Source organism: Micrasema longulum, unplaced genomic scaffold (genome assembly GCF_059751315.1).
Source record: "Micrasema longulum isolate JH-2025_06_02 unplaced genomic scaffold, ASM5975131v1 h1tg000557l, whole genome shotgun sequence".
Classification (NCBI taxonomy): Eukaryota; Metazoa; Arthropoda; class Insecta; order Trichoptera; family Brachycentridae; genus Micrasema; species Micrasema longulum.
The window spans coordinates 588,192-615,451 of record NW_028277753.1 but is presented as its reverse complement, the minus strand read 5'-3'; the positions used below and the strand labels follow the sequence as shown (position 1 = coordinate 615,451).

Sequence of the window (27,260 nt, the reverse complement as noted above, 5' to 3'; positions counted from 1 at the left end):
TGTTTCATATTCCGATATTCAGGACCAACCTGCCTATGGTTATGCCTGTTGAAAGGGCTACCGCTATGCTGAACAACATCGCTCTAGATATTGATCTGTTCCATGTATCCGAAGGGGTTTTCCGGAGCAGGATTCTTCGACTACTTTGACATGAGTCTCTTTCGTGTATTTTTTTAATTTTTTTATAATATGTACGTATTGAATATATTTTTGTAATGTAAATGTTATATTTAAAATAAATAAATTGAAATTGAATTGAAATGAATTAAACTGTACCAGTGATTTCATATTTTGAAGTTCCTTGGTTAGAAGATTGAAAGATCCTGGATCAACATCTAAGGAATTCCTCTGTGCAAACTTAAATCTGCATTCTGAAGAAAGTTGTACAAGAAAACGAATATTAATTTCTTCATTATTTTCTAATGTTATTAATTGAGACTCACTTTAAGGACACTAGCTACTATTATGAATATTTATTTTTTAACAAAAACCATCGCCATCCCACTAAACGATGCGATGGACCCAGACTCCCCAATCTTGTTCGGAAATTCATTAAAAAATATTGGTCCTTTATGGTACATAATGTTCTAAGTTACCATGATTCTTGATTTTGGGCTTTTAAGTCATTCACCTCTCCTCGTACGATAGCAATGAATTTTATTTTTACCGTGGGTATTACTGAACACGTATTCAGGTAACAATTTACTTTTTAATTTGAGTAATTATGTGGGACACACTTTATTAACATATTTAATAAAAATTGTAATTATGATAGTAAAAACTTTATTCACAACCAATATGTTCATTTTTTAGGTGATACCGTGTGTGTTGGATTTGTTTCGACGCTACTATTGCAGTAGCCATCTTCAGGGTAAACTGAGGGTTTTGTAGAAAAAAGTATGTTTTTAATTTTAGTTATTTGTACCGTGTCGCAGTCGGCAGTCGGCACATTTCTATTCGTTTTTATAGTGTGTAGTGTTGGAATTTAATTGAGTTGTTGAGTTTAATTGAAGCCCGTTGCGTATTTTAATTGCCTCTTTTAATTGTCATGCACTTTGATAACTGGGGTAAAATTTTCGGTTTGAAGCCGAAAAAATGCCCGGTGTCTGGAACCAAAAATTTAATATAAGCCCAGTAATTACAGTGCACGAATAATAAAAGAGGCAATTGAAATACTCATACACGCAAATATCATAAACAAAGACGTCGGGCTTTAATTAAACTCAATTTGGTTCCCAGCACTACATACTACAAAAACGAATAGAAATGTGCCAATTGCCGACTGCAACACGGTACAAATTACAAGTATTTAAACACAAACCCTTTTCTACAAAATACTCTGAAAATTTACCCTGAAAATGGCTCCTGCAATGGTAGCCGAAACGTCGAAACAAATTCAACACATACGGTATCACTCAAAAAAGCAACGTAGTGATAGTAAAAACGTTTGCACCTATTTCTTCGTAACCTTTTAGTGGTAAGTAATCTTAAATGACGCAACAATGATCAAAGTTCGGAGATATGTTTCTGTTGTTAATTTTTTTCGATATTTTAATTTCAATTTTACGATAAGGAAATTAGCTTCAAAATACATTAAATCTAATTTCAGGTAAAATTGGACCATCCATTGTTGCCGTTAAGACTTTGAAAGAAAACGCGAACGAAAAGGAGCGAAGCGACCTCCTTTCTGAGCTTCAAGTCATGAAAATGTTGGAACCTCATCCTAACGTCGTCAGATTGCTGGCTTGTTGCACTGAAAAGGTAAGTAATTACTAGACATATTAAATGACTGAATTACTAAAGTACTCTTAGGTCGGCATTTGATTCAGGAAGAGGAAAACTTGTCGAAATCCGGCGCTACCCAAACATTATATTTGGAGATCGTGTTTTTGCCGCTGCCGGCCCCTCTGCCTGGAACCAATTGCCTTTAAACTTACTTATCATCGACTGTCCCGGACAGTTCAGATCCCAACTAAAATTTCACTTTTTTAGACTATCATACCCTCAATTTGAAATCTGTAAATATAATTAATCACTTTGGTGTAGTTAGAATGTAAGTTTAGGTATATAATTGTAAAGCGCCCTTGAGGGGATTTTTTACAAAAATGGCGCTATCTAAATCAGCCAAATATTATTATTATATTAAGGACTGAGCCAAAGATTAAAACAACGATAATGCTTTTTTTGACACATAGCTTTCATGTTTAGCTTTTCTCATGTATAAATATATATTTTTAATGAGCAATAATTTGACTCTGATTATGAGAATTTATATCTCATTAAACTTAACCAAAATACGTCTGCTATTCAAAAACGTAAGAAAAATTGAACGTAAATTTGCAGAAAGCAGCCAGCCATAGAAAAGTGAAAATGAGATAATAGCACCTTTGTGAAAATAATCTACACAATAGTTGGAATGTTTTTGACTTTGACTAATGATGAACAATTAATACATCAGTTTTTTTTAAATTACAAACAAGAATCTAATTATGTATTTGATCAGTTTAAAGTACCCTAAGATTTTTCTAATGCTGTGGGTGTTTTCTGCAAATTGAGAAATGCCGTTTCTGTGATAGATAATTTTTTTGTATGAAAGCGGTCTTGCGACGGTGGATTTTAGCATAACATAGAATTGACCTTACTTCACCCGATAACATCAATACATATTTTTTTCCAAAATTGAGGACTGGCTGCTTTTAGCATAACAAAGTTCAACTTAGTTTTGAATTAAAGTATTTTTTTATTAAACAATAAATTAAATTTGAAATTGAAATATAGTAAAAGAAAATAAAAAAATACAGATAAAAATACTAGTTATCTTGTCTTTAATTTCCAGGAAAATTGTTAGAATATTTTTTTAAAAACCTATTATTTTAATAATACTTCATTACTCATGTTCATGAAGGGTTAGTTGTATATTCTTCTCTACTAGTCTTATCTCAGATTTATGGAATATTTCGTTACACTTAACAATGAAAAAAACAGAGATATTAAATCATGATGCACACGCTAATATTCGTGTGAAAAAGAGATAAACGTATTTCCATAGCTAATATTTCTGTGTAAATCGTTTCCATAGCTACGATTCTGGCTGTCAGTGTATTGCGACAAATGTCCTTTAGAGATTGAAACGTAAATTAAAATGTCATAATCAGGTTGTGGTCCCGTAGCTAGTGTTGCGGACTCACGGAACAGAGATCCGAGGTTCAAACCCCACTTTCCCCCAACTTGATTTCCATTTTATAATAGATATTTATTTACAACTCGTTGAAAATGGCCACCAAAGTTTATATATTTGGGTAAAGAAAAAAAAACTTTCCATTCATATTTTTTCAAACATTGTTGTTTTACAAACTATTACAAATAATTTCTAGTTTGAATTTTTCAAAAGAAAATATATATTTATTGCAAGTAGGCTCCCGGGTTATTGAGAGAAACTTCAATATTTACACTTATTTTGTATTATATAAAAGCAAACTTGTATTATAAAAGCCTTATGGGCGAATAATGTTTTTTAAAAAAACGTTTGAGGTACAAACTCAGCGCCCTATGCACCTTTTGGGGTGAATAAATGAATGATGATAACGAAGTTTGAAGAAAAGAACTTGAAAATCGGGCTCGGGAAAAGCGGGAACTTCAAGTAAAAAAAGAAAAACACTCATTCAATATATTGAAAATGTCACCTCTTCCGACTCATTTTACAATGACATGATGTGATTCCACTGTAAGCCAAAGATATGATCGTACATTATTTCTGAGTCAATGCATTTTTATATTATTTCACGAATCCCGATCTCGTTTCAGGATCCAATATTCGTGATAATGGAGTATATCAGTTTGGGTAAGCTGCAGGCCTTCTTGCGAGCTTCACGGGCCGAGAGACATTACGGGAACGTGCATGCTGGAAGTGAAACTCTGACGTCACGGGACCTTACAGCTTTCGTCTACCAAGTTGCGAGAGGAATGGAGTTCCTATCAGCTAAAGGGGTGAGTGAATCTCATTTTAAATGTTTTTATTTTGAATAATTTTTATAGCGTCATTGCTCAGGCGCACTGTACAATAAACATCCCAATACAGAGCGCATAGGCGGTTTGAAATCTAGTTCCCCGTTTCCAACTACATATTTAATGTTAAATTTTTAAAATAAACAAAACACTTGCCAGTCTTCGTAGGTAGTAATACCCTAGTAAGGCTAGAAATAAAACATTAAAAAAACAAAATAATAAAAATTAGGATTAACTTTGATAATTTTGAATGAATAAATAAATACATAAAAATTGATGAACTTTTTCTTCACTTGTTTTTTTTGTGAATTGTTTTATAATCAAATGAATAAAAATATGTACATTTTTAACACATCTTGTAGCTACAGAGTGCGCAGAGGGGTCCAAAATCGGCAATATAATGTCCTTTTAAAGGGCCTCACCGAACAAATTTATAATAACTTTGTATCCAACTAATTTGGTGGCCTCCGCGGTGTAGAAACCGAAAGATTTTGGGTTTATTCCCGGTGAGATCACAAACATGAAATGAGATTATCCTCAAGCCTGGGCGTTCTGTGCTATAACTCACTACTGAAATGGGGCCTTCTGGCCTGCTTCAGTGCAAAAATAAATGAAAAACAAAAAAATAATTAGAACCTACAAACATCAAAGGGGGTTTAAAAAAAATATAACAAATATGGAGAACATTTCAGATAAGAAATATGGAAGCATAAGCATTTACAGGGCTTTCAACATAACATTGGTGGGTTTAAGTAAATCCTTTACACACATTGAAACATTCATCATTTTGTCAGTGTTTAAACATCAAATTTTTTCAACTCTTCCATCTGTTGACTTTTGTGAAGTAAAAGAGCTGAAACCTTTATTATGTGGGTGAGATTCAACTGGCTGAATCAATTTAACTTTTTTTTATATGGGAGTTGCTTTATTGCTTGCTTATAATATACAAGGTTTATATTTCAAAAAGTGGATTTTTCTGCAATTAAATATCTTAAAAGAATCAATTTGCCTGCTAGGCAACGCCTGAAAACATAAAAAAAAAACAAACATTATTGTTGCGTTCACTCGATTGAATTATTTTACATATCAGGCAAAGCCATTTTCCATTTTATATACTTCTTTGAGGACCATTTTGTTAAGACGTGGTTGTTTAGATGGCAATGACAGGTCATAAACCATGTAAATGCGTGCGTCTCTTAAATGTTCCTAATCTCTGTTGTTATTTTTTAATCTTAATAACTCACCTGGAAATGAAATTCGAACCCGAAATATTAACAAAATTAAAAACAGCTGTTTCCTTAAAAAATAATAATATTTTCATTGGTTTTTAAACTTAAATATCATTCAAATCAATTTTCGTAAGCAATCTTTACCTTTCCTAATAAAATAAAATGTGGAATCTTCGATAACACGATATTACCCTTTTTCCATAAAAAAACTGCTCAATCCTTTCCACCCCCGAAAGTTCTTTGGGTATAGGGGATTATATCAGGTAAAATCATAACATGCTTACTACAAGGCACTCTAAAATTCTTCCTTAAAATGAAAACATACGGAAATAAGCTTGAATGAAAAATGCTGATTTTGATATATTATGCATACTGCAAATAAATATGAAGAACATACCGTCGGCAAAACGTGTAAAACTCGTAAATCCCAAACTAACATTTTTCAGGGGAAATAAAAACAGTTCTTACTTTAGTAGCGAGTTGTCGCGAAGTATTTATTTAATGCAGCGCTGTACGGATGTACAAGCTTTACACACATTGAGATTATTCAAAGTCCTAAAAATTATACAAAGAGAGCTCATATGCATGGCGGCTAAATTTTTTAGTTATTTTCTCAAAAATATCAAAGAAATAAATTTTGTTAAAAAAATTTCGAGAGTGTTAAAAGTGTTTCTAATAAATAAATGTTTCTATGCTAGGCATAAACGAATATTTGAAATATGCAATTGAATAAATTAATGAAATGTAAATAATTGAATTTAAATGATGGATTGACAATTCGCGATATTAGGTATTCAATTGTAATGTCAACTGGCCGAATTGTTCTCAAAATTAATGGTGCTAAAAACTTTCTGCAATATGACGCATGAAAGTAATTATGGTCTTATGTCAAAAGTACCATCTCAAAAAAAAATATCCCTTAAAAAATAGTGTTTGAAATACTGTTTTCCAAATCAAGAATTTTCAAATAATTTGTGTGATCTACAAGTTTAATCTAGGAGAAAAAACAAGCACTGGGGTTAAGACATTCAAAATATAGTATGCTTATTTGTATGAAAAATAAGATGGAATAATCGGCTAGTGTCTAGGCACACCGCAGGCGCTGGGCGCGCTTTATTAATATTTATATTTAAATTAGGATCAAAATACGAACGGTGGAAATGATTTAAATTAAATGGTAATTATTTATTTGTTTTTCTGTAAATAAAGTGACAGTAAAACATTATTATGGTTAGTAAAATATAATAGTAAATTGCGCATAATCGCTTTTATACACGGTTTACCCCTGCAATACGGAAATACAATATGTTAATGAAACACAATCGAGTAAAAAAAATTTTTTTGTACTTGTCATAAATAATGTTTGTACTAAACTTACAATTTTAACTGATAAATAACTGGATTTCACCCTCAAGGAGAAAAGTTGTTAAGATTACTAAAATGTTTAGAAACGCTTATTTCATAAAACGAATATTTTTCAAGTATCGTTTTTGTGAACTCTCTGTAGATGCCACCTCATTAACACTCTAACAGTATTCCTCCTAAGAGAACCCTTTTAAGTCAACTACCCAAGTTATGCAATAAACCCTAAATTAATATTGGCTGAGGCAGTTCTAAATTATTAATGAAAACCCACTTGAATGTGATCATTTAATTCAAGTTTATCAGATTAACCGACTAATTTAAACGTTTGCTAAACGATTCTAAATGTTTTAAATTATGTATTTAGTAAAACCTTAAGAAAAAATGGTCACAGTGAATATTTTAGTATAAAGATAGTTTAGTAATATCGTCAATTTTATTTTGGAAGTGTTTTATGCTATTTTAATACTTTTTTTTATACAAGTATTTAATTGTATGATTACACTTAAAATTAACGTTGTTCCTTAAAATATTGTTTTTTTTTTCCTATTACAATCCTGTTTTTATGTATTTAGTTATTCTTTGAACTGTAACTTTCCAAAAAAGAGACTAGCTCTTATGCTTGGAGAGTAAGTGGCTTGCAATGTTTTAGTTATTTTGTTTATTTGAAGTTATATAATTTAAAATAAATATAAAAAAGTAAAACAAATTTTATTTGATACATACATGTACACATATATTCGTACATACATACACATATTCATGCATACATACATACACACATATATGCATACATATTTGCATACACTTTATATACATAAACAATATTTAAATACATATAAGGGCGGGCATATTGCCTTAAAGCAATTTCTTCCTACCTACCCAAACCGTTCAGTTTGAGAAAATTATTTATACATAGGCATATTAAATCTTACAATTTTATACAAAAATTAAAAACAAAGATTAACAAAATTAAAAACATATTTTAAAAAATTAACACTATACTATGAAAAGAGGAGAGAGGATGGAAAAGAAAAAAAAAGAAAAAAGGAACAATTTAAATATTTAGATAGTGACATTTCAATCTTGACTTAAATGTAAATAAAGAAGGGGCGTCTCTAACATTAGTGGGTAGATTATTCCACAATTGAGCGGCTACTACTGTGAAAGAGGAGGTAAGAAAATAAGAGCGATGACAGATGATACATACATATATCCACACATATTGTATAGACAGATAAATATAGTGAAGCAATTTTGAAATAAACAAAATCGAAAAAAAATCAATTCTAACTTTAATTCAACAATGTTTGAGTATGTCCAATTGCTTGCAGACTGGCTGGATTTCCTCCCTTGGTAACCATTCATATGTAAATTTATTTCAACAGAGAGAAATTTGCCCATGTTCGAACATCAACAAAGTAATAGAGCTGAAACCTTTATCACGTGGGAGATTCGAGTTATGAGATTCATCCGGTTGAACCAAATCACCTACTTGACAACGCCTGAAAACAATTTTCCAATTTTTATACCTCTTCTTTTACCAGGTAGTTCATTCAATTGAATTGGAAAACAGATGGAAGAGTTGAGAAAATGTGGATGTTCGAACATGGGCAGAATGGTGAATGTTACACAGTGGGTAAAGTGGACACTTAAACCAGCTAATGACAGGTCATAAGCCCTGCAAATGCCTAAACTTCCATATTCCCTTCTCAAAAGTGTTTTCCACCTCTGTTGAAATAAATTTAAATCTAACTCTAATGTACTCGTATGTTAAGGTAAACATGAGAATAAAAATCAAAATTAAAATTAAAAATTTTAAATAAAGAGAAAAATAAGAAAATAATAGTACTGTAATACTAATTTATTAACGTAGGAATGCTGTTTATACTCGGGTTGATATTTTACATTTACATTTAGTGATATTTTACATTTCAAAATTTTAAATTCATTGAGGAGATAAATGTACAAAATACACGCAATTATACCATTATTATTGTGTACAACAACTTGGTAAAAAGGATAACGTACTGTTCTGTAGGATTTTACAAGTCCGTGAAGTTTATTGCATCTTTAAGAATAGTCTTTTTTCAAATTAAAGTGCATTTCACACTTTTGTGACAACTAGAAAATGTTAAAATTGCATCTCAATATGGGTCTTTTTGGCTAATAAATAAAGATATTTGATTATGGAATATATATTGTACCTTATTTGCTTCACACAACTTTAAATCTATAAAATAAGGGTGGTATTTTTCCCAGATATACATCTGTCCTGATAAGGGAAACCATCTTGTCTAAATTCCACCAACTTGAATGTGCAGATTCTCAAGAATTTTTGTAACAATCCTTGCAGCTAAAAATATTTCACTTTATAAACACAAAATACCCCTTTGTCGGCATTACCGAATCCACTATCTACGAGGTTACATTAATTTATAAGTTAAGATTTACATTTGGCCCATTTCTACGTAACTTTCAATGTCTTTGTATGTGTGTTATAAGAAAAAAAATAAGTGACAAATAGAAGTATTATCTATTTTTATTTCTACTCAACCAAATAACAAAATAGTACGATGATGTCACGGTAATTTACGTGAAAGAGTCAAAAAAAAATTCTTACGGTATATAAATTTTAAACTTAGAATCAGTCATAAATTTTTAAATTACGATTTTTTACTACTATAAACATTAAATTTGTTAAAACTTAACGATAGAAGAAAAATTATAGACCTTTTAAATTTATTGAAAATTGTAAATTCAATATGGGATTGCCCTGAACTATCTACTTATCTCTCATCAGGGTGCCTGGAAGAATGACTAGAGAGGTGCCACCGCTTTGTAGCAACAATTCACGGACAGTGTATACTTGTTATGACGTATTAAATAGACTTCATAAACTCGGCAATAGTTATTCCCACGTATCTGATATATTTAGTGTAGGGTATTGTTCTTATAGAACAAACCCTTTGAACTTTTTCAAAGATGGTGAATAGTAATTATACTTATTTATTCATGCATTTCATAATATATACAATTTTTTGTTCACTTTGCCCAGCTGTATGAAATAGTACTTATGAGTTTTTTGTTGTATTACTGTAGAATGATTTATTATTTAAACTTTCTGCTGAATATACTGTATAATTTTTTAAATATAAATCTTGTAAAATTTTTAGGTTTAATTTTTTTTAATAAATCTTGGGTATTAAGAAATTTACGTTTAAAAAAAAAAATTAAGCCAAATATGTAAGTATTATAAATGTTTGTAAAAGGTAGATTTGCCGTTTGTGTTAATAAAATAAAATAAGACTGGTCACCTTACATAAAATGTAACAAAAATGATCAAGATACCCTGCAATTGCAGCACCAATTCAGTACCATATGCACCTCAGAGAAATTACGATGGTGATAATAATTTTAAGCCGTCAATTTAATAATTGATTGAGTTTTAAAAAAACCAATTAAATTGTTCAATCAAAATACATTCCTACCTGAAACAATTTGAAATAATAATATTGCTGCGTGAAAATAATAAGTTCGAAGGTGTTTCTCTTGTTTTTATCTCCTTTCTTATTGGCCCGTTAGGGAGTAATTGGCATAAATATTTTACTATCCTGTGTCGGGTACCGGAATACCAAAATGCCATGAAAAGTATATAAACACAGGTATTATGCCGTATCCTATTTGATGTCTTATTTGAACAAAAGCCTTCCTCAAAATAAATTACAATGGTTCGTAACAAAGTAAACATAAATCCTGGAATAATTGTAAGCACATAAAAATCATAACTTTTGATGATTATAGCAAATTTTGAAAAGTAAATAATTAAATTTTGTTAAAATATATTCATGATATATTTTGTTTCAGAACCAAATAGTTTTTTGATTATAATGGGAAGTTAATATATACATATCAGATCAAAGCTAGGAAAAAAAATTACTACCTCAAGACAAGATGTGGTCTAGATTTGTAATTGTTTAAATATAGAAAGACTAACACCAGATCTTGCATTGCGTTAACAATGCGACACAATCGGAAAATTGATGCATGCAAGCCGAAGCAGCAAGCAAAAAGTTTGTGCTGTGCTGATCAAAGAACATAATATTATTAATTTGCAAACGGCGAATCGGAACATTGAATGCCACTTGTTCCAATAACGATGGTAGATCAATTAAGCTATTTTTCAAAATATGTATTTTTTAGGAACAAATTTCTGACCAATTCATCTTTTGACTACTCAACATACTTTTTGATTGGCAGTAAGATTTTGCTTCTAGAAACAAGTCCGCCAAAGAACTTATAATATTTACTTCAAGATTCAAATGAATAAATAATGATACGAAACAAGAAATATTATTAGTAAAAACAAAAATCTCACCAAGCCAGTCTGGCTTGATGGATTAACCTATATAAAATTTAATCCTGCTTTAAAATCAATATTTTCACATCTTCACAATAATAGTCAAAGTAAAAAACATTTTTATTTTTATTTGATTAATTTTAAACTCTTATATTATGTCAAAACATATTGCATGAACGTTAACATTCATCAAAGTAAAATATATATTTTTTTGCATAAAAATAAATATTCATATTTAAAAAACAAATACACTTGACTGATTACAGTTAACACACAAAGACACTTAAATTTTTTTGTACTAATATACACATTTTTGTACATAATTTGATTTAACTTTAGTGACAATTGTTCGTTAACTGTTTATGTCAGAACTATGGGATGCAAACCTGACTTAGGAGGATGTATAAGAGCTAAAAACTTAGCTTTGGTTACCATATGCTCCAACTAGAGAGCGGACATGGAATGATGATGACAATTTTATGAGAGAGACATGCATATTTTATAGGCCCAAAAATGTTTAATTTTTTTTTTACTGATAATATTTCATTGATTCCAAACATTCAAAATTTTCCTTCTTTTAAAAGGCACGCACTATCCTGGATTCAAACTAAAGATATGAACTCTTATTTTCTATGATATATTTTGTTGCCCTTTAATAATAAAGAATATTGTTATGTTTTTTTTTTAAATATTTTTGTTTTCCTTTTTTAATTACAGTTTAAAAAAAAAAAATCTTTTAAAGAATGTTTTATTTTCTCTTTCTTATGTTACACAAAATATTGTAACTCTCCATTATTTATTATAGGAGCAAAAATTCATTAACATTTTCTTGTCTACCCACGAACAGACCATGCCTTTGTGGGATTTTTTGTTTACTAGTTTTACTATAATTGTGTATTTGTTCTTTGCTATGTAATTATGCTTTATTATTTTAATACTCTGTTTAACCTGTTATGTATATTGTAAAAAAAACAAGAGTAAAATTTAAAAAATGTTATTGTCTTCCTTTAAACAAATCATCCAAGCGGTTCTTATTTATTTGATTATCTAATGTTAATTATTTGTTTTTTTAGATAATTCATCGTGACCTTGCTGCCAGAAATATTTTGATAACAGATGAGCACGTGTGTAAGGTGGCAGACTTCGGTTTTGCCAGAGACGTCATTACATCACACGTGTACGAGAGAAAAAGTGAAGGCAGATTACCCATCAGGTTTGTAGAAAAAACGTTTTTGCATGTACACTCTTATTATAATTGCAAATTGATTAATTATTGAATTATGCCTTAAATACATAAGCATTGTAAAGTCGACAATATAATATAGGAACTGTAATCTATGATTTTTTTAAAATAATTTGCTAACAATCAGATAGCTTTAAGTAAAGTAGCTAAAACCTTTATCATGTGGGTGAAAATTCACCTATTAGGCAACGCCTGGAAATAATTTTTATACTTCTTATACCAGTTAGTTAATTCAACAATGTTTTGAATATGTCCAAATGTTTTTAGTCAGACTGGATTTCCTCCCTGCGGAGTTATTTCGATCTTAATTGGTTGCAACAGAGAAGGAAAACATTCATAAAGGTTTAATCTCTTTTACTTCACAAAAGTCAACAGATGGAAAAATCGAGGAAATTTGGATGTTCAAACTTTGGCAAAATGGTGAATGTTACACATTGTGTTAAGTGGCCACATAAAACAGCTCAGGTCATAAGCCTTATAAATTCTTAGATTTTAATATTTCTTTCTCAAAATATTTTCCCTCTCTGTTGCAACAAATGAGGCCCTAAGTATCAAAGATGGCCAAATGTTAAAAATACTGTCAAAAGCGTCCAACTGTATATTAATTACTAAAAGCGTTTTTTGTTATGTTAACCTTTAGGTTAATTGTCCAATGTGTTAGTAGCACCAAATATTATCAAATGATAAATATTTTTTGTAAATATTTAAAATGAAAAGTGCAATTACAGATATTCCAAATTTTTCGGAGATTGGTATGGGGTCGTTTGGTCATTTTCTATACTGAGGGCTTCAAATTTAGATCCAAATAAATAAAAACTCATTGATTGATTTGGTGTTTATTTTGTAGAACTCCATATTTAAACTTATAATATTAGAAATCAAACACTGATTTGAGTTTACTGAACACTTTATTTTATTTTTACAAATATAAAAAATGTAAAAACAAAAATTTCGTGACAATTGTTTCGCCTTGTTATGGCATTTTTAAACGAATGTTTCTACTTAAGTACCTTGAATTATATAACTATATAAGGACATTCAATCCATATAATCTTCACATTCGTTTGAAAATGCCCTAACAAGGCGAAGCAATTGTCACGAAATTTTAGTTTTTTATATTTGTAAAAATAAAATAAAGTGTTCAGTAGACTCAAATCAGTGCTTGATCTCTAAAATTATAAATTTAAACAAATACTCTATTGTACGATAGCCGTCAGCGTTCATAGCAGTGGTTGGATAAAAGGGCTCCAGCCAAACAACACCCGATATGAAAGATCACCCAGAGCAACGTTATTCACTACATTTTCATGAGATCTGACTTAACTGTGACTGTACATAAATGCTGTAAAAATTTGAAACAATGACGGAGAAGCTCGCAGTAAAACAACCAAACCTGGTCAAACTCTCATCGCGACTGTTGCTTCACGACATCGCCCGGTCATAAATTTTACGGTGGACTATTTCTATCCTACAAGAGCTCAAGCTGGAGACTCTGTTACCCACCATACTTGATGAACCTTTTTTTTAGAAAATTGTTATCATTTTCGAAACATGGATAACTTTTTAAAATTTTAAAAAATTAAATTACGTAAAATCCATGAAAAATGTTTTCATCTTTTAAATAATGTCAATACTTATGTGTATGTATATATGTAATACATGTAAAATAATTAAACGAATAAAATATACAGATAATAAAACCAATGACAGATATCCACAGAAATACATTAAATACTCGTACAAAACATGAAAGTGTGTTTGTGTTAGTGTAGGTGTGTGAGAGGGTGGGTGAGTGGGTGTTATTATGGAAGAAGTATGTATGCATATGCATGTTTATATATGTGTGTATGTTTTGTATGTAAATTTATTAAACATTTTTCTATATACCCATATACTTATGTTGGTACATTTCCTTATTTTTACTTATTATTGTATCTTTTGGTTTTTCTTATGTTATTTTTAATTTTAACTAAATGTACATACTTATGTTTCACTGCTGCACTTGAATGTATTTCTAATAAATGTAAAAGCCCGTAGGGTGTGTAAATATAAAATGAAAAAATCAAATAAATAAATAGTATTTGTCGACTCGCGTCCACAGGATAAATATCAAAGGCATCAATCGACTATGATTTCAATTGAAAAAACTGTATAAATAGTACGAGACAATATCTCGATATAATATATATTTTTTTTTTATATGCATGACGGCAATTATCCTATGTGCTCTTCGATCGAGTCTGCTCGTGACGTGGTTGATTGCGATTAAGCTAGTCTTTCTGTGATTACGAAAATAATGCAACCATTTCGATTTCAGATGGATGGCTCCTGAATCTTTGTACGACGATATTTTCTCAGTGAAGTCGGATGTATGGAGTTTCGGAGTTCTGATCTGGGAAGTAGTCACCCTTGGGTCAACTCCTTACCCTGGCCTTTCTGCAGGAGATGTCATGAGAAAAGTGAGATATTTTTGTAAAACTTTTTTTAAATACTTTTATGTGTAGATTTTATTATGACGGGCGGGTCCGATGTCTTTCAAACCTGCTTGCATATCTTTTTTACTATGCACATCGATATTTATTTAAACCACGCTGATTTTTCAACAAATATTTACGTTCTTATGATTTACTGATTTTTGCAAATATTTCGGTTTTAAGGGTATTTTCAATGAATTGTAAACAACTCGCAATTATAAAATGTGTGGTGGAGCAGGGTTTGATCCTTCGTTCTCTGATCCATTAGTCATCGACAAGACATCGTTTTTCTTCTTTTCCCTATTTGCTCTTAAGTGGGGCATGTGGACATTATAAAATGCGTCCAGGAGAGCCTATTGCCAGCCATCACTCTCACCTGCTCCTACGCTCTTCCCGCCTCCCTAAGTTTCACCAAATGAAGCCGAATGATCATAATTGTCGGCTTTCCAAGACGGCGGGGCCCGTAGGTGTAAAGAAGAGGTGACTTAAGTTAAGGCTCTGCCAAGGCATTCGCAGTACACGTCCAAGCCAGGTCTACCACTGCGCTCTTAAAATGATCATTACAGGAGGCTGCAGCGTCCGTTCTTGAACTTAAATTTTAGTAATGAAATCGAACCACCTGAAATTCTGCTCTAGCATTTACTTTCAAAACTCAAAAGTTTACGATTTTCAGTTTTGGTGAGGTACTGGAATTCATTCACATATATTGGTACTGTCATTGTCAAAGAGTTGAATAACTACCATTATGTTTTGACTGCGTATAGACTAGAGTTTCAGACAGAACGCATCGCGTTAAAAATTGCTAGAGCAATTCCTAGGCGGGTTGCGAGCTCCCTTTGCATGCTACTATTCTCAACTACTTAAAAGACCTTAACCTGCTTTGATAAATCAGACAAGTTCATTCGAACCGATCTTAAGTTTAAAAATTAGTTTTACGTAAAAAAATGTCTATTCTTTCTGATTCACAATCCAGCTTAATGCGACAAAAAAAATCTAATGACAAAAACATCTATCAAATTAAATGGCGATGTTGCTTGGGTTTATTTAAAAACATGTTCCTTTATTAAAACAAACATGTTGTTTATGTTTTTATTTACTAAACACCGGCTGAGAAAATTGTATTAAAATATTTACACCCAAATCAACAGTATTAGATTTTAGACGACGACGTAGTTATTTTCCCAGTTTCTCTAAGCTTGAATTTAGAAAATGTCTGACTGGACGATCGATTTACATAACCACCATACACCATGCTAAGCATTAAACAGTACCCTTCATGAAATGTGGTTTTTCTCTCAACATTAAGCAGTTAATCGCTGAATTTTCGACCTCATTAAGAGGACCTTACGCTTATAAAATAGGTATATAAAATAAGTATTTATTCTGTAAGAACGGGTTTTATTGAAAATTTAATACCTTTGGTCCATCATAATGTAAAAAGGTATTTTCTGGATATTTACAGAAGAGTAAATTTTACCAAGAAAATAAACTTTTACCTTTTATTGAAAAAGGGTGAGTAGTCAAGTAAATTAAATTTCGAGCAGAACAAAAATGAACAACTTGTCTAAGGAAAAAGTTATTTTTGTTCTGAAAATAATAGTTTACAAGTCATGTTTAATTAGATGCAGTATAAATATTTAACTTATCTTTAATCATAATATTAACATTGAAGTTTGTAAAGAAGTAGTTATTTTATACAACCAAATGGGTGACATCTCTAAGCAAAACTTATCCTTTTGAGTTATTTTTTTGGAATAATTTCTTCAAAATGGCCGTAACTACTCGAAAATGTCTTATATACCAGCAGCGATTTACAATAAATGCATTTTCAAGTAAGAGATTTATAAGTTATTTACATCAGAACAAATTTGTACCATCGGGGAGCAAATGGTTAAGGTGTCCCTTTTTGTACTTCGTTTTTTGTAAATGTCTTATAATAAAACAGATGCTCTACTAACTCCATTTGATAACTCGATTTTAGAATGTTTGCAATTAAAAGAATAAAAATCATTAGCTTAAATCTTCATCTAATTCGAGCGATCATAATATATAATAACATTTGAGCGAAAAAATTCTAAGTATGTTTAAACATTCGCAGACATATTGGGCTTAACTCTCTGGGATACATTTATTAAAATTTTGGGAAGAAAAATACTTACAAATCGTCAAATGTAAGAATTAAAAATGTATGAAAGAGCGAACGTTTAAATTCATTCATCAGGAAAATGTCACACAGTGTATAAAATAACTACTTGAACCAGCCAATGACAGGTTATTAGCTTTGTAAATACTGAGGCTTTCATATTTATTTTCATAAGGGTTATTCATATCTGTTTACATTTCTGAATAATATTTTATTTAAATTCCAGGTTTAAAAAAAATAAAATAGGTACTTTCTCTTTTTTTTAAGCGTGTTAAGGTGGGTAAGTTCTCAAAGTAAGATTTTGGTTTTAAATATATTATATTACATCTGCTACCAGTTTTATAATTTGATATTAATTTCTTAGATATGTTTTTCAAAGAATTTATGTACATTTCCATCTTAATATCAAAAGGTATTTTTTGGATTTTAACAGAAGAGTAAATTTTACATAGGAAATAAATTTTTCCCCTTTATTGAAAAGGGGTGAGTAGTCAAGTAAATCAAATTTTGAGCAGAGCAAAGGGTGAACAACTTGTCTAACGTAAAAGTTGTTTTAGTTCTGATAATAATAGCACCTAAGTAATGTGAAATTAATTTCTTGGATATGTTTTTAAAATAATTTATGTACATTTATGTTAAATCTTTTATACAAATTGTTGTATTTTGATTATGAAGAATCACTCTCAAACTTATTTTTTTCATTAAAATATTCATTTTAAAGGGAAAGCAATATTTTTCAAATATGTTTTTAACGAGTTACAATTTCTCACTATAGTATAAAAAGAGTAACAAAAAATGTGCCAAATAACAGTGAGTAAGTGATATTATAATGAAAAAACATAAAAATATCAAGATTTATAACAAACAATTAAAAGTATGGAAAGAAAGCGAATAAGTCAATTTTCTCTAATCTGGAACATTGAAAAGATTGACAACCTTAATTAACTGAATTGTTGTCATTCTGCGCGCTGTAAAACATTTACCATTCCATAATGTTATTTATTTTTTCCTTTGTAAATTTTCACCTAGATGGTTCCATATTTCTGTCGAAATATTTGTCAATCTAATGATGGGTTGAATCTATTGTATGGCTTCAAAGATTTTTACAAACTGAAAATACTAAAAAAAAAATATTTCATGCAGTATCGTGAATTTTTAAACGTTACGCGAAAACACTTTTTTATAAAACAAATTTGTCCGCCCTTTTTCTTCTACCATCAATCTTAAGTATTCCCTAATAAATCTTAACAGCTACCTTAAAAACGACTTCCTTAGAAAGAAATTTTTCTTCACTAGTATACACCCTTATAACGAGGTTTCCTTTATGGTAATATAACAAACATAAACTTTACGGTGGCCAATAAGACGTAGGATATTATTTATTTAGTAAATATAATACATAACAACGAACTAATCTAAGAGACGCAATATCATCTCAAATAACAACATAACCTACCTTCTTGACTAACACACTTGTTGATGGTTCTGTTGCCTAATAAATGTAATAACAAATGTATACAATATTAATATGTCTCGTTGCCGAATATATAAAAAAGGTGATAATTTTCATTGATGAAAGAATTCGGTTTGTCAGAAAGTTCGTAAGTAGGTTAGTTTGCATTATCTATTTCAAATTAATTAAATTATGTAAACAAAACATTTAAGTACATTATTTTCTTTTTTAAATTGATTTATTCATGTAGGTAAAGATACATATTAAAATACAGTTATGTTATTTTCTCTTTATTGTCCTGGACGAGTGAATTCGACTCTATGGATGCTCTCTGGTAAAAATCCTGAATAAGGAAATCAAGCGGAGATAAGTGGTTTCACACGGTAATATTTCATGTTTCTGGATTAGGGAAGAAATATAAAAAAAAAACAGGTAAATTAGGGTCCTGTCAAAGAAACGTATACGTCTCAAATCCGGTAGATATAGAACTTGCCCATCACATGCCGCACACCACATTTGAGGACATAAGTCTCCTTGAAGGTGCCCACATACACGAAAAGGTTGCTCGTTGCCAAACAAGTAAAACTGCTCAAAGGAGCCTTCTGTAATATAATAGCCTTAGCACTTTTGTGTAGAAATAAAGTCCAGAAGTACACAATATGCACTTTGTTGGATTAAAAAAAAGTGGCAAGTGAGTTTTTTACCGACTGGGATTAAATTGATTGAACATGATCAATTCTCCGAAATGATTAAAAAATTGTAACAGGGACACAGATAGTAGCAAAAAGGCTCCGTACGGTAATCATAAGTGTAAAAGAACAAGACCACAAGATGTGTTCAGAAGATTGATTAGAATGTCTGCAGCAGCACGAAGAGGAATCATCAATATAAAAAACAAATAATTTGTCATTAAATTTACCACGACCTGATAAAAAGTGCGTAGTCCAGTGATCGGAGAAAACCCAACAAGATCTTAAGCGCTAATGAATTAAAGGGAAAAAAAGAGAGGTAACCCTCCCAGAAGGGAAAGGTTCCCATTGTCATTGCCAAGCATCAAAAAGAGCATTTAAAGACAATTGTTTTTATATCCGATTGATACGTTCCTTCATTTGGAAGTAGACTGACGCAGCCAATAATAAATAAACACTTTTTTGAAAGTTGAAGTTCGCGTATCGTCGCTGTGCTTTCAGATCCAGAAGAAACACGTCTATTTCAACCGAGAGTGCATCGGTTGAGCATGCCCTATATGCGGGAGAGGTTACCTTTGTTCGCTTGAAATAATTTGCCTAAAATATTGCAACTCACATCAGTGTGCCTAACAGCTAGCTGCATAGTACACGATGCCTAAGAAAATGGATTTATAACAGACCGTTGAAGTTTTAAAAGACAACCCCCAGCTGGCTCTGGCCAAGCGTGCAACTTTGTCAGCCATCTTTCCTAAATTCACAGCTTTCCTAGCATGCAGAATATTTTATAAGAAAATTAAAGACAAATTTCTTTTAAGAATTATACCGAGGTTTTAAATCGAATTTGAAGCTCGAATAGAAGTGCCTAGGAATTTGATAGAAGAAGGACATACAAGATTGACCTTAATACTGAACATTGAGTTTTTGAGGAGCAAAACTTTGGCTTCTTTATTTAATGCACTAGCTGTGACATCCTCTAGGGACCGGCGGCTATTCTCTTCAATCAAAATACATCTTTCATCGGCAAACGCCAAAATCATACATGATGAAGAAGGGGGAAGTTTGTGGTCTCAAAACAAAGCCTTGAAGACAGCCACATTAAATCTCGCGTGATAAAAGTGTACTACCACCGAGGTAAAGAAAGTTTTGATTTGAAAAATAGCTTATTATAATTTCAAATAAGTTTGCAGGTATTTGTCAAAGTATTAGCTTGGATAAAATCATCAGCCACCAAGCATGATCTAAGGCATCTGAGATATCACGTAATAAGGATATATTTTTTGTTTGTGTTTTAAACAAAATTGTTTATCGAAATGGTGGTACCTTCGGTATAAATATTGCATCTAAACCCAAATTGCTTATCACTTATTGGTTGAGTTGGATTTAAATGAGACTCAAGTCTGTTACATATTAGTATTTCCAGTATTGGTCTATATGAACATATTACAACAGAGATGAAGAACATTTAAGAGAAGGTAATATAGAAGTCCAGGCATCTACAGGGTTTATGACCTGTCAATGGCTGGTTTAAGTGGCCACTTTACACACTGTGTAACAATTACCATTTTGCTTATATTTGAACATCTTTATTCCTTCAATTCTTTCATCTGTTGATGTTTGTGAATTTAAAGAGCTGAAACCTTTATTTATGCGGGTGAGATTCGTAAAATGTTCTTCTCTCTTAAATGTTCTTCATCTCTGTTATAATATGTTAATATAAACAGCTCCCCAGGGAGTTGAATCCAGTCCTTGTCTAAAAAAAATTTGACAAACTCAAAATATTGTTGGTCTATATGCTTAAGCATCAGTACTTGGCCAATCGTAGCACTCAGGAATAATTTTAATCAATCCCGTTTTCCTGCAATCTGGAAAGACACCTACGGAAAGACAAGTATTACACATGGTAAGTAGTTCAAATGGGGCTTAAGATCAGCACCTTTTTACAAGCGCAGGAGCAATTTGATCAAGATCAAATGCTTTATATAGATTAAGATTAGAGACAACATATCAAACTTCTAATGCGGGGATAGGTGGTGATGCGAAAGTTAATGTAATTATTAATCCATGTTATCTAATATGTTTATGATGAAAAGAATCAGAAGCAATGTCATGAGTAGAGATAAATGCATCAAACAGAGCTAAAGCCGTGTCCACGGTAGTGAGTGTGATGATACCGTTCAAAAGATGTTTAATCCCATTCATGGGCTTATCTTGCAAATTATTATTGAAAATTAATTTGTATAGAACACCTCAGGGATCAGATTCGGAAAGTTAATTTACTAGATAGCGCCAACTTAGTCTTTTGGTTTTATCTATTGCAATTTTGCGTTTGTAATCTGTTATTCTAAAATTTGCATGAAGTAAAAACAAAGCTATATGATAACAGCCGTTTTGTCGATCTCTTTTGAGAGTTTTTAATGCTGAAAAATTGGAATTCCACCATTTGTGACGGGTCACGGGAGAAAAGGAAGTTCTTCGGGAAGTTGAACATATGCACAATCAATTATTGTGCGAGTTATGTATGACGGTATTTCTTGAATTGATAATTGAATTGGGCGTCAAAATTTGACCAGTTTTCAGGTTTGATCAAAATTTCAATGATATTGGTGTGTTAGGAATGTCGCAATAATCGAATGTGATTTGGTTGTGATCATTGCAAGATACTTTATCGTACACAGCCCAGTAAGATAATTTTGAGCGAAGATTTCCAGATACCAGAGTAATACCAATATATGACAATTCCATAGCAAAAGAGAAAGTAAGAAGACAAAGGGGGTAATTTAAAACGCTTAAGTTGAATCGGAATATGATATACTCACAAACTTCTCCTTGCTTCGATTTAAGATCCATGCCAACTCTAGGGCTCCAAATGGTGGACTCTGCATTGATATTTGCACGGAAATAATAGATTTCTCTGATAAAACCATGAATATTATATTTTGTTGGTCCAGATAGGGTGCAATGGGGTCACTGTATTTAAAATATGCTGATAGAATATAATAAGACATGTCTCGGAGAGATATTTCGGCCACAGAAAATGTTTGTGACTGCAAATCGTTAAAGAATAAATATTATATAAGTTGATTAAACAATGCAATCGAAACTAACGGAGGGTTTAAGTGAAGTTTAAGGAGGCGGAAATGCATTTAAAAAAACGCGCGTTTGGGCTAAGTCTTTTAATAGACGCACCAAATGCATATGGTTCTTCTAAAATAACCAAATCTAGTTTATAAGTAACCGCAACTTCTCTCACTTCAGCGGTAACGGCTTAGGCACGCCCACGTTCAGCTGACCAAATTTAACAAGCATAATCGATTGTTGCTAAGTCCCTTAGTAAGTTCGCTTTGTATGCTGGACAGTCTTATCTCCAGTTGGGTGATTTAAGCATTTAGCACAAATCGGGGCGTCATTATTTTCATGACAATCATCACGATCGTGTCCTTTTGTGGTGCAGTGGAAACATCGACTTGCTTCTTTGCAAAACTAAAAATAGTGTCTAATCATTTGACGCTTTGAACAGATTTTGAGTCCCAATAAGTCACGTACACGACAAACAGCCCAGTCTACATAAAGTTTTTTTTTTTAAAAAGTTATATTTTTTTATTTATAAATCATATAACACAAAGTATTTAACAAGTATAATACGTTGGACTACATTCCCAGGAGTTACAACAACTCAATTTGGGACGTAAATAACACATATTGAAAACAAAAAAGAAACGATCAAGTTTAGCACCTTTATAACTAAATATACAACAACAATATATACGCCTTAAACCTTTTCTTACACAAGTAGAATAAAAATACATGAAAAAACGCTTTTAAGAATAAAAAAGTTGTGAATCCACTAAGATAGATAAGGTCATTAACATCACATGCCATGCAGATGATGCTGCCATAGTGATGATGAGAACATATCCATCTCAGTTAGTAAACATCTGGATGCCTAAGAAATGTCGTATTGTAGAATGAACACATGAATATTGGAAACTTAATTCAGATAAACAAAACGCGTGTCAGACCAAATCATGGTGTATACAACAAAGGCAAGGATAGATAGAGAAAAAATAAAAAAAAACATGTAGAAAAACTAAATAGCAAAATCAAATAACTGCTCAGAACGTCAGAGATGAAAGTACTAAAGGCAATCGCAGGGAAATCCAAAAGATGCAAAATCTGGAGTCAAGAAGTTAGACGGATTTGCGATACCCATTGCATAGTAAATAGATTATGGAGAGATTACGTCAATAATTCCATTAATCGACAGCTCTAAAATCCCCTACACCGTTGCCCACGAAATCCCGGCCGTTTGCCGTCTGCCCGGAAGACTACCAAGGAGAGGGAAGCTTGAGCAACGAGATGATGTCTCACGTTGGCAGGTACTTTGGAATTCGGCAGCAACTGTACGAGGATCTGCTAGATGACTAAGTCAACATCCTTCAATCAGGCTAGCTACTTCAACGCCAGTTTGACGGGCAATATCCGAGAGAGCATTTTTAATAATGTCATCATCAATTATTTCCCCAGGGATATTAAAATAAAACCCTTGGTAATCTTTTCATCGGTAACCGTGCACTCAGTTTGCTTAGAGACGCGAGAACTGGAGCTTTCATGAGCTTATCCTGTTCCGATTGAGTTGCTGTATAGATTATAACACCCTTATAATACCGGTAGATATAGAAAAGTCGCCTTAAGGCAATACTTCATAATATGTGTTTACGGTTTAAGTATAACTAGTTTAAATGTGTATAAGACCTACATAATATATTGAAAGGACGTTAAAAATAATGGAACCGCTTTTCCGTAATTAATTGTGGTTTGAAACATTTGTCCTGAACACAGTTGAGTTAATTTTTAATGTAATCTGTTATTGTCTAACTAGTCGTATAGTGGTTAGTTTGTTTACTTACCATTCATTAGATCCTCAGTTTTATTCCAGACAAGGTTGACAAAATAACTAATTCAAGGGTATTTTTTTTACACATATTTAAAGGCCACTGAACTTTGAAAAATGGTTACAATTACTGAGACTGAAACGTGTAAGCCAGTATTCTTTTACGTTTTTGAATACGCGACGCCTTTGCAATAAAAAAAAATAACAACCCTCCAGTACCTTAAATGTATTATATTACTCGTATGTAAGCAATTCCAACGATAGCGTATTTATTTTTCTTTATATTGAGATTATATTATAATTAATGGAGAAATCAAATGCAACGTAGGAAATTCACTTAAGATTTACGTATTTTGGATAAAGAGAAAGAATATTATTCAGAGCTGGCGAGGGAAGCTTTGAAATTATTGGTGCTATTCTTCACATCCTACTTATTTGAACTAACGTGTGTTATTTGCGTGTCAAAAATGGAACCACGATTCGACCAATTGTTTAAAATAAAAAGGTACAGATTTCTCCCAGAAATTTGTGTATTTTTGCTGTAGAGTGGGACCTAAACCCCTGACCTTTTTCTTTTGGATTGCTTGTAACTGCGATCCTCCCAGTAAGGCTTCGCGACGGAAAGGTTGACAAACATCGGTGTAGGTACACCAATAGGAGTGGTTAAGAGTGAATGAAATAAGTAAAGCTTTGTTTTATTTTTAATGTAAATTTCTAATTTTTAATTTATTGTAATTTTAATTCACGTTAAAAATGTAAGCTCATCAATTTAAAATAATCAATAAATTAAACAATAATTTCATTTGTTTTAGAAGTATTCTCGATTTTCCCAATAAAGGTTAAAAATAACGATAAAAATCACCTTTGAAAGGTTTTTCTTCTGTGATCTTCGAAATTTCATTGAAAAGTTTCAAAGAATGACTAACTTGTTACCTGTACCGACTTAATAATTGTGCCTTATACTTCAAACATCAAAGAATTTTTTAATAGAAAAATATCTTAAGGTTTTAGATCGGAAATAAAATAAGTAATTTTCTAGCCAAGTTTATTTTATTTATGTTGAGACTATTAAGATCTTATTTTTAAAAAACAAAGATATTTTATGTAGTATTTCATAGTAAATTTTGCTTGGAATCATTGTCTAATACGTTTTAAAGCATGCAATACGTTAACATTTACCAATTCTTGAGACTATCAATGCTTATTCCTTCATCTTTGTTGAGATACGAGTATATGTCTCTTCTTTATTATCGACAATACAGAATATTTAAGAAAGCTCATTTAATAATTTATCAGATAAATAATCATTGTATTGAATAAAACTTAAAGGAGGTATGATGACCTGTTTGCACAAAAATAAAACTTTTTGACGATGCGTGAGCTGGTTCTCGGCAGTAGGTATATAAAATTTTGCAAATGTCACAGCGCAAATGGATGCAAGGAAATGGAGTGAATGGACTGACCTTTTTAGTTGATTTTCTTGTTTTCTCCAAACTTAGCTGAGGCGGCGATAAGGCGGAGCGAGCGGCAAAACTTCAAACCGAACATGCACTTCGATCGCGGTCAAATCGGACACTGACCCCAGGTGGCAAAATCATCAACACATAGTTATTATAAAGGTGCAAAAGGGACAGGATTCAAGTGGGCGAGAGAAAAGGAGACAGGCATAGGAATTTATTTACGCTGTGACACATTTTCAATCGGCCTAACCACTTTTATTTTATTGGTTGGTTGGAAGAAATTACCATTTGGCAATAAACCCGCCAATGTACAAATAACATCATGTACAAAAAGTAAATAAATAAAATGTTTATTCTTAGCTATGCTAAACAAATAAATGAATATCACTGAGTTTCATAATTCAAAATAATACAAACTGATTATCGAACAATGTTTTGAGTATGTCCAAATGCTTGCAGACTGGCTTGATTTCCTCCCTTGGGAGTTATTCATATCTTAATTTGTTGTAACCGAGAGGGAAAATATTTTTAGGAGGAAATATAGAAGTCTTATCATTTACAGGGCTCATGACTTGTCATTGGCTAGTTTAAGTAACCACTTTATACACTGTGTAACATTAACTATTTTGCCTATGTTTGAACATCCACGTTTCCTCAACTGTTCCATCTGTTGACTTTTGTGAAGTAAAATAGCTAAAAACTTTATCATATGGGTGAGATTCGTCCGGCTGAACCAATTCACCTACGTAAACGTCACTCTAACCAGCCAATGATAGATAATAAACTCTGTAAATGCCTGGACTTCCATATTCCCTTTTCAAAATGTTTTCCCTCTCTGTTGCAACAAATTGAGATACAAACTGATAATGTTCATTACGTTTGTTATTGCATATAACATATGAACTGACCATGGTTGTTACATTCGTAATATATATATTTTAATGCATACTTATTTGAAAAAATCTCTTCCAGGTTCGCGACGGTCACCGCCTGGAGAAGCCGGAACACTGTCGCAGGGAACTATACAACATCATGTTCTACTGCTGGGACAAGAACCCGGCGCAGCGACCCACCTTCAGCGAGTGCGTGTCGCTCCTCGAAAGGCTCCTGATGACGGAGACCGACTACATAGAGCTGGAGCGGTTCCCCGACCATTCTTACTACAACGTCGCTAGTCTTAGTGGCGAGAAATTATGAACCTCGCCCACTTGGGTTTAAGGAAGACTTGAGACTCGAGTGAAGAAGTGATAAGTTATAGAGGAGTTGAAGTTTGAATGCGTTATATTTCAAATGTATTATATCGTGCATATCGGCATATGGCAAAAAAACTTTTTAATTCTTAAAAGACGGTGGTAAATAATTTCTTTGCGCGCCGCGATATAAAATCGTTTTACCACAAGCAAAAGACGGAATATTCTTAAGTTCAGACATTTAAAAAAAAAACATGGAGACGTACTGCTTAATACATTCTTTTCCACAATTTATAACAATAAACATATCATTTAGCCCTGTTAAAGCAAAATGAAATAAGAATCATTAATCTTCTTCAGCCTTGTTCTCTTCACTGCTGGATGCAGGTCTCTTCCAAACACCTTCATTCCTTCCTATCACCCGCTTTCATCATCCATATTTTACCGGTTATAGAGGCAATATCATCAACCTATCATTTCTGTGGCCTTCCAACACTCATAAATACGCCGCTAATATTTCATAACTCCGTCCCCCATCACTGTCATTAACCGACTGAATCTGTTTCACACAACACCGGCCACAGAACAGTGTATCTGTCTTCTTTTTTATGAGTTTTATCTTCGTGCTCTCTCTTATACCGATGTATTGCTGTATTGGCGGACATTCATTCTTCGCGTAGCAAGGATAAATATTTTTTGTTTTAAAATCCAGTATAGTTATGCAAATTTCACTTTCCAAAACCGGTGTGTAAATGTCTATT

At 31.9% G+C, this 27,260-nt stretch overlaps 1 protein-coding gene across 1 annotated transcript in view; it reads left to right on the top strand.

Annotated features, from left to right (window-relative positions):
- The window catches only part of Cad96Ca (tyrosine kinase receptor Cad96Ca), a 70,821-nt gene extending 44,107 nt beyond the window's left edge, over window positions 1-26,714 (top strand). Inside the window, exons 5-9 of the mRNA XM_088228030.1 lie at window positions 1,610-1,761; window positions 3,805-3,987; window positions 12,030-12,169; window positions 14,517-14,658; window positions 26,282-26,714. Of these exons, the coding sequence (XP_088084156.1) occupies window positions 1,610-1,761; window positions 3,805-3,987; window positions 12,030-12,169; window positions 14,517-14,658; window positions 26,282-26,506 (842 nt within the window). The 3' untranslated portion in view covers window positions 26,507-26,714. The remainder of the gene's footprint in view (window positions 1-1,609; window positions 1,762-3,804; window positions 3,988-12,029; window positions 12,170-14,516; window positions 14,659-26,281) is intronic.
- Window positions 26,715-27,260: the final 546 nt, after the last annotated feature.